General features: G+C 33.1%; 2 protein-coding genes across 4 annotated transcripts; one reads left to right on the top strand and one right to left on the bottom strand.

Annotated features, from left to right (window-relative positions):
• The first annotated feature begins 1,740 nt into the window (after window positions 1-1,740).
• LOC134250803 (uncharacterized) lies at window positions 1,741-3,132 on the top strand. The gene is made up of 3 exons (XM_062733148.1): window positions 1,741-2,173; window positions 2,530-2,754; window positions 2,909-3,132. The coding sequence occupies exons 1-3, from the start codon at window positions 2,116-2,118 to the stop codon at window positions 2,935-2,937; spliced, it is 312 nt and encodes a 103-aa protein (XP_062589132.1). The 5' UTR covers window positions 1,741-2,115; the 3' UTR covers window positions 2,938-3,132.
• A 2,414-nt stretch (window positions 3,133-5,546) lies between these two features.
• LOC134250801 (relaxin receptor 2-like) lies at window positions 5,547-8,569 on the bottom strand. Of its 3 annotated transcripts, XM_062733145.1 has the most exons (4): window positions 8,115-8,569; window positions 6,382-6,518; window positions 5,909-5,973; window positions 5,547-5,776 (listed from the first exon to the last, which is right to left on the bottom strand). In XM_062733145.1, exons 1-4 carry the CDS (start codon window positions 8,317-8,319, stop codon window positions 5,656-5,658), a joined length of 528 nt encoding a protein of 175 aa, XP_062589129.1. In that variant the 5' UTR covers window positions 8,320-8,569; the 3' UTR covers window positions 5,547-5,655. The 3 variants fall into 3 exon arrangements, with proteins under 3 accessions (XP_062589129.1, XP_062589130.1, XP_062589131.1); XM_062733146.1 differs by lacking the exon at window positions 5,909-5,973; XM_062733147.1 differs by lacking the exon at window positions 6,382-6,518.
• Window positions 8,570-8,579: the final 10 nt, after the last annotated feature.

Raw genomic sequence — 8,579 nt, 5'->3', positions numbered from 1 at the left:
TCTTACTAGTTCCATTCTTTAAATTTTCTTATACGTATTTAAAAACCCATCCGGTCAAATCACAACAAATATAATACATGCTTTTTGATGACAGAAAACGGGCTTTGACTGACCACGTGTTGCTGCTGACTACAAATGCTGTACTGGTAAACAACCATTCAATGTGATTGGTCAGTATTATCAGGCTATTGTTGTATTGCGAGTTTCATATGCAAATTAGTATTGATTTCATTGATCCAATCGATGAGCAAAATGATAACCAGCACACAAAATTTTAGCACGCCCCATCAAGCAAACTGTCATGCTGTTTGTAAAATGATAATACGTAAAGATTGTTTTTTTCTGTCTAAGGTGAAGAGGGATGTAATGTTCATATCTTGATATAGTCATTCAGATTTAATGTTTTCCCACGTTTAGGAATTTGCTATACCAGCAGAATATTATACGTTAAATACAAATTCAGTAATTGATGTTGACAGTTTCAGCCACGCCGATTTGTGTAATCATTTAGTTATGTAGTTTAGAATTAAAGCGAGCAGACGTGTTTCTGTTTTAAGTGTCTAGAACACGGACAGTACACAACTTATTGCTGCATAACATTTATCCTCTCATTGTCAATGGTCCTGAGAAAACATGTTGAAATGTCGACTTGGGACGCCTAGTAGCTGCAGAAACTTTACATGATTTAATAATTTGGTCTATGGTCAAAGATTATACATAACACCAGTTTCTGCAGATAGATCCCTGTCATAGCGAGGATGAATAATATTTTGACTAAACCAATTATTAAGCAATCATTTAATATCATTTTGAGAACAGAGAGCTCACGGTGAGTGAGTGTGGTCAACAAAGAACCATAACTGGCTAAATCGGTATGTAGCGGTAATGAGTTGTTTTCGGCTGATTCAATATGAAGCGGTAATGATGTTTTTGGTCGGAAAAATCAGGCACGTAGCATAGTTTTTGAAAGTGGGGGGGGGGGCAACCAGAGAAAAAAATTTACTTACCTGAAAGTAAAAAAAAACAGTATGTGTTTGTGAAACACTATGCGCCCGGCGGCACAAAGTTCGAAAAAAGCTATTTTTAGCAAAAAGGGTAAGGTCACAAGGTCATTGACCTTGGTATCATTTTAAAGAACCTGATTAATGGAGTATGCATACCAAATATGAAGGCTCTATCTCTCATAGTTCAAAAGTTATAGTTAAAGTTCAAAAAAGCTAATTTTAGTAGCATATAGGTCACAGTCAAGGTCACAAGGTCAATGACCTTGGTGTCATTCAAAAAGAACTTAATGAGCGAAGTAAGTATACCAATTATTATTATTATTATTATAATTTTATTAATTTATAAAGCGCAAAATCACATATAGTTTCTATGCGCTGTACAATGGATTTGCTAACATTTAACAAGAATATATCAATAAAACCTATAAATCTGTTATAGAAAATAAATAATCGATAAAACAAAAAGGACCTTAAATAAAACATGGTAGTAAGATGAAATTGGTTAACGTAGACAAGACAAAATAAAATGAAAATAAAAACTGTTATGTACACAGGAAAGTACTTCTGAAGTTGAGTTTACGAGAGGAAATACATGGAGTCCTAGATGTTATGCTGGAATTTTACATTCATAGGTTATATTCACGCTTGAACAAGAGTGTTTTTAGGTTCTTGCGGAATGCTCCATGTGCTTCAAGCTCTCGTAGTTCTAAAGGCAGGTTGTACCAAAGTTGTGCGCCTAATGTGCTTATGGCTCTTGCACCATATTTGTTTGATGATTTCTTTATTATTACTTTCCATTTGTCAGACAAATACGAAGTCTCTATTTTTCATGGTTCAAAAGTTATGGCGAAGTTTAAAGTTTGAAGACAAAAAGCGATTTTTAGCATATAGGTCAAAGTAAAGGTCACAATGTCATTGACAATGGTATCATAGGAAAGAATTTTATTAGTGGAGTATCCATACTAAATTTGAAGTCTCTATCTTTCATGGTTCAAAAGTTACGGCGAAGGTTAAAGTTTGCAGAAAAAATCTATTTTAAGCATATAGGTCACAGTCAAGGTCACAAAGCCATTGCCCTTGGTGTCATTTGAAAGAGCTTAATTAGAGGAGTATGCCTACCAAATATGAAGTCCCTTCTCGGGCTGATATAGGATGCGATATGGAAAAGGGTATGTATTATTCTCTATATAATATCATAAATACGGTCTGTTTAATATGAATACAAAAATAGGTTGCTGTTAACAGAATGCAGAACCCATGGATCTTGAAACATCTTTTACTCTTTTAGATGATAAGAAGAAGACATCAAGTGGAAATTTAAAGCTCTCTTGCGCTATCTTGTTATTTGTTTAAAGCACTATCTCGGCATTGAAAAATTAAAAGAAAAACATTAATGAATTAAAACCTTCTTTAGATGAGCATTTCAACAAGGTTCTATTGAAACCTTTATATAATGTACAGTCTTGGAAAGATTATGAAAGCATTGACTTGTCGATTGTTTATAATCTTCTCCGTAATTGTACAGCTATAAATCCACCAAAACGGGAATGGGACCACGAACCGGACAAAACAGACCAAGAATTGGGAGCTGATATTGAAAGGGTGCATTTATCGTGGAATAGATATTTTGATGGGGAGACCGAATTTGATGACCTGAACGATTTATATCAAAGAATGCTCTGCAGATTTGGAAAACTTAAAAAGAAAGAACTTAGCCATTTTCATTTGCCTGAAGAAAAAATATCTCCAAGTAAGAGCAAGGAAACAAATTATCTATCCGTTTATCATTCTATTTATCTATTGAGTGATTGAATTTTATAGTTAATTTATATTTATCAATTTCAAAACTCGATATCAAAGTGAACACTTAGCATGGCAATGATATACTTTATTATTTGTAACAGGTGTTTACCTGACCCGGCAAGAGAAGTAGAGACTTTGATCGTCAGAAGAAACGAAAAAAGACAGTAATGGAAATCTTGAAGGACAGTTGTATTTGTTGTGATTTGTTTTAGGTGACATAGTTGTCTAAAACATATTGATAAATTTTACAGAATATTAAGCTGGATCTTGGAATGGAGGGAGGAAGTTAAAAAGAGTAACGACATCTTTATCGAAGACAAAAATAGGATTGTGTTATGCGATAATTTGTTTGGAGGTTGTCACATGGAAGAGAGTATCTTTGCGAAATACAATTTAAATGAAAACTGTGGTTTTTTTATGTGATATTTTAACTTTTTCATCGCCATGAATGAAGAGAGTTCCCAAATTCTAATTTCTAGAAATAAGTAAGACGGATTCTATACAATCGTACAAAAAATCATTCTTTCATACAAAATTCTGTCATATATTAAATAGAAATAGTTTTATGATCAGGTTGGAACTTTTACTCACATAGTAGAGATATACTAAATTTAACTAACAAAATAAAAGTGTTCTTTTAATTTTTGACATCAAAAAAATTAAAGTATTTTTGCCCCCCGCTTTTGCGAAAACGAGGGGACAATATTTCTCATTCGTCTGTCCGTCCGTCAGTCTGTCAGAGTGTCCGTCCGTCTTGTGACAAGTCCTTTCTTTTGGTACCACCAAATTTGACCTTTTGACCTTGACCTTGGAGTTTCACCCACTTTTACACAAAAACTCCAAACTTTTACTTTGGCCATAACTTTTGAATTGTATACACTAGGACTTTCATATTTCACATATGTATTCTTTGTGGCAAGGCCTTTCATTGGATACCAAAAACTTTGACCTTGGAGTTTGACCTATTTTAAAAACAAACCTTGGCCATAACTTTTAAAAGGAAAGGGCTAGGGCTTTCATACTTCACATATGTGATCCTTGTGAAAAGACCTTTTACTGGATACAAAGAACCTGGACTCTTAGACCTTGACCCACTTAAAGAAAAAAAACCTTGAACATAATTTTTTAAGGGTTAGTGCTAGGGCTTTCATTCTGCATATATTTATTCCTTGTGACAAGATCTTACATTGGATATCAAATACTTTGACCCCTTGACATTGGACTTGGAGTTTGGCATACTTTTAAAAATATTTAACTTTGGCCATAACTTTTGAACGATATATACTATGACTTTTATATTTCACATATGTATTTTTTTTTGGCAAGACCAACAACTTTGACCTTGACCTTGGAAATTTCCGTACTTGTGAAAAAACTTTAATCTTGGTCATAACTTTTGAATGTTAAGGACCATTGCTTTCATACTCCAGATACATGTATGTAATGCTTGTGCAAAGACATTTCATTAGACGCCAAGAACTTTGACCTTGACCTTTGAGTTTAACCTATTTTTAAAAAACAAACCTTGACCATAACTTTTAAAAGGTTAGGGCTAAGGTTTTCATGTTTCACATATTTATTCCTTTGCAGGACCTTTCATTGGATGACAAGAATGACCTTGACCTTTGAGTTTTGACATACTTTTTAAAAAACTTTATCCTTAGCCATAACTTTTCAAGGGTTAGGGTTCTCATCCTTTACATATCTATTACTTGTGACAAGACTTAAGAAACCAAAAACTTAGACCGTTTGACTTTATAGAGTTTGACCTACCTTTCAATAACTTATCCATGGCCATAACTTTTGAACAGGTGATGCTAGGGATTTCGTATTTCACAATCGTATTTCTTGTGAGAAGACCATACTTTGGGTAATAATCGAATTTACATTAAAGAAAAGTTTAATCTTCGCTATATTGCCATACGCGGTCATCCCCAAAAGTTAAGTCAATCAAGCAGATCAAGGTCAAGGAGTCGGAAATCAAAGCGTGCTTGGAAATATCTTGTCACGGGTAATGCACATGTCAAATATGAAATAAGTTTGACCACTTTGTACGTGTCATTGAATGAAAATGAGAACACACACAAAAATGAAATGGGTTAACAAATATGCTATTAGTTAAGATAATTAAATGGTATACGATTTCAACTGTCATCTCGAAAATAGTAAGAATAAAAGGTTTCAAGAAATTTCCTAAAATCATTTAATTTTATCGACAGTTGGTCATTCATTGATAGAACTAACGAACAGGGGTACACATGTTGTGATGGGGATAATAACACCAAAATCTAGATTTGATTATGTATTTATGACAGAAAGTGTCTTCTTTAACTTCAATCAGGTTTTATTAGGAAAAGCACCAAATTATGACGGAACAAAATTCAGTGACCATTAAGAGTTCGACTTTGATGTTTTGTACAACAGAAAATATCAGTGGGAGTGGTTATTGGAAAATGAATAGGTCACTTCTGAATACTGTAATAACTGCAATAAATTAGAAGCTTTATTTAAAAAAATACTAGAATGTTTGTTAATGACCCTATTGCTAAATGGGATTATTTGAAAATATCAATAAAAAAAATTATAACAGTGGCCTACTCTAAAGAGAATGTAATTAAAAAAAAAAAGAAAAATATTTTTTTCGAACATAATTACACTTTCAAAAAATAAAAACATTTTAGATGTTCAATTTTTAGGCACTATAGGATCACATTGTAAAAATTCATTAATTAAAAGCAGTAAAATTTCATAATTTATTCTCCAAAAGTTTTATGATATGTCCAAACCACATCAATATCACTCTTTCACTATCTCAATAACACATAATTATGTGTTGTAGAAATGTACTCTATTTTATTTTATTTAAAATGTCCGTCAGATATAATCTGAATTCTCCGTTTCTGTTATGTATTGTGTGGTTCCTGTTCTGTTTTCCGATTTGAATTTTTCTTGCTTGATGACCGCGACACCTGGAAATGTATTAATCAAACAGTCTTTGTATAACACTAAGAGATGTTTAACAATTTTTAAATATACACGAGCTTTTAGTAGTCTAAATTTATACTGAAATGGATGGTAATTAAGAGAAGAAAAGTCTGTACCCGATGTGATTCATCGCTTTTGCTACTACCCTCGTTCTGGAATAGCTTAGTCTCGAAGACAGGTTCTAAATATAAACAAAGGCTCATCATCTTCACAATGTCAAAGTTTTGTAATACAATTCACAAGAGCCTTGACAAAAGTCGCTGGTTTAAAGTTGGGCTTATAGTTACACATGACGTAATGGTCAATTATAAATCAACCTGTTGGAATATACTGTACATAATCGTTCAAATCTACATAAAGCCATAACACAAATTTTATGATTGTTTGAAGGAGGAGGATCTTTTGAAAACATTCCTCACCGAAAATTATATAACAAGTCACATATTTTACAAATTCGACATAATTACGAGAGATTTTCATTGTTGGTAAGTTTTGTAGAGGAATAAGCTACGTCTTTAGAATGTAATTATGTCGAATTTGAAGGAACTGGTATCCTTCATTGGACAATGAAGCATTATTTAAGTATTACCTGGTGTGTCCTGCGCCTTATTATCGCCGAGAAGGTGTAGATGATAGGATTCAGAGCCGAGTTTATAGGAAGAACTACGACAACAACCCAGGCATACACCTTAGACGTAAAGTCAATACCCAGAAACGTCAGTAAGCCTAAATATCAAATGATACAATACCCCAATACGTCAGTAAACCTAGATATAAAATTATATTTATACCCAGAAGCATCAGTAAACCTACATTGTAAATATCAAATGATACATGTAACCATAAACGTCAGTTAGTCTAAATATCAAATGACATCAATACCTAGAAACGTCAGTGAGTCTAAATATCAAATGATATCAATTTTTATAAATATCAGTAAGCCTAAATATTTAATGATATCCATAGCCTAAATATCAAATTACATCAATACCCATAATTGTCCGTAAGCCTTATTATTAAATTACATCAATACCCATAAAATGTCAGTAAGCCTTATTATTAAATTATATCAATACCCATAAAAGTCAGTAAGCCTAAATATCAACTATTATTATGCTTCCTGTCAGTTTGTCTCTATATAACCCATAGCCTACTATTCTCGCATAGTGGTCTAAGGATTTATATAGCGTAAGCATACTATGCCGAAATAGTGCACGGCCTTATTTTGTGAACAAAATACTTCAGTGCACACACCGGGAATCGAACTGACGACCATGAGGTTGCCAGTCCGATGCCTTATCGATTACGCCACAGAGACGATCACTGATTGTGAGAATTTTCAGTAAATATATAAACTTAATTTATACAATTGACACAAGAAGGAGAAAATAGACAAATACTATTAGAAAACAGTTCTGTTTATTCTAAGGAATCTTAGATAAATGTGTACAACAAAGTTTCAAACTAATTACATACAGATCGTTAGATGAATTGATATGATGGGGTCATTAAAACGCTATTTTTATATAGCGCTTGATTGAAGGATGTAAAAGAAAATTATCAATGAGAATGCACGTCTGTAAACAAATCAGTCTTACTAACAAAACAGAAAATTAAGATGAGGATCTTTGGAACAGAAAATTCTGACTTATTTAGAGAAATACTAGTAACCAAAATAACTAAGCATGCAACTAATTTTAGCATGAAGATTTTGAATGAGTTTTTGCAAGTGCGCTGTGTTACCACCATTATTTTCAGGAAAAAATCAAATGGATTGCCGCATAAATAATAACAACAGTCAGCATAATAATAACAATAGTGTTGCATTATGCATGTACTTTGCCTAAATAGTAGGCAGGGTTTGACACATAGTGCACTCGCCTCCGGCTCGTGCACCATGTGTCAAACCCTGCCCACTATTTAGGCATAGTACATGAATAATGCAACACTATTATATAAACATCAATACCCAGAAACGTCAGTAAGCCTAAATATTAAATCTGTATGATATAAGTACCCATATACTCTTGTTAATGCAAATTAATATTTTAAAAATTTTAATCTAAATAAACAGCATAATAAATTGGAGAACATATGAAAATAACTATCATAAAAATTCATAGTAAAAATACTTTATTTTACTAAAGTAAAACCTTTCATATAATTGATAACTACATCTATATATAATTTAAGTTGACTTTATAATTGTATTTTTGGTTAGGATTAGAATAGCATTGTGATTTCTTTTATGAGAAAAATATTTAACAAGACAAAAATACTCTAAATTGTTATGCATTTTATTGTCTGGGAAAACTGGCTTACCAATCACTCCGATTGGAATCCAGCAGAACATGTCTGTCATTGCAACAGCAATCAAAGTTTTAGCCAAACTGAGCTCTAGTCTTCCTTGAATATTGCGTTGTGAACTCACTTCTTTTCCCATTCGAACCACATCGACGAAGATTACAATTTGTCCAATGAAAATGGCAATAAAGATAAGAAAATTGGCGCCAACACATATACTCATAGAATATTCCCATCCTGATTTACGTAGCACAGATAATGGCAAAGTAATACATATACCTGAACTTGAATAATAATCGCTAAAGTATTCACTTCCGGTTAAAGGTAGCAATGCCAAAAGGAGATAAAGGGCCCAAACAGAAGAGGAAACTACACTACCGACCGAACACAACCTAACACCAGAGCGAACCCGAAGCGGACCCTGGGTTCGCTTCCCGGGTTCGCTCCGGGTCCGCTTCGGGTTCGATTTCAGAAATTTTAAGA

Source organism: Saccostrea cucullata, unplaced genomic scaffold, assembly GCF_032062105.1.
Source record: "Saccostrea cucullata isolate Sc308-1 unplaced genomic scaffold, CSIRO_AGI_Scuc_v1 ctg19547, whole genome shotgun sequence".
Lineage (NCBI taxonomy): Eukaryota > Metazoa > Mollusca > Bivalvia > Ostreida > Ostreidae > Saccostrea > Saccostrea cuccullata.
This window is presented reverse-complemented; position numbering and strand designations above follow the sequence as displayed.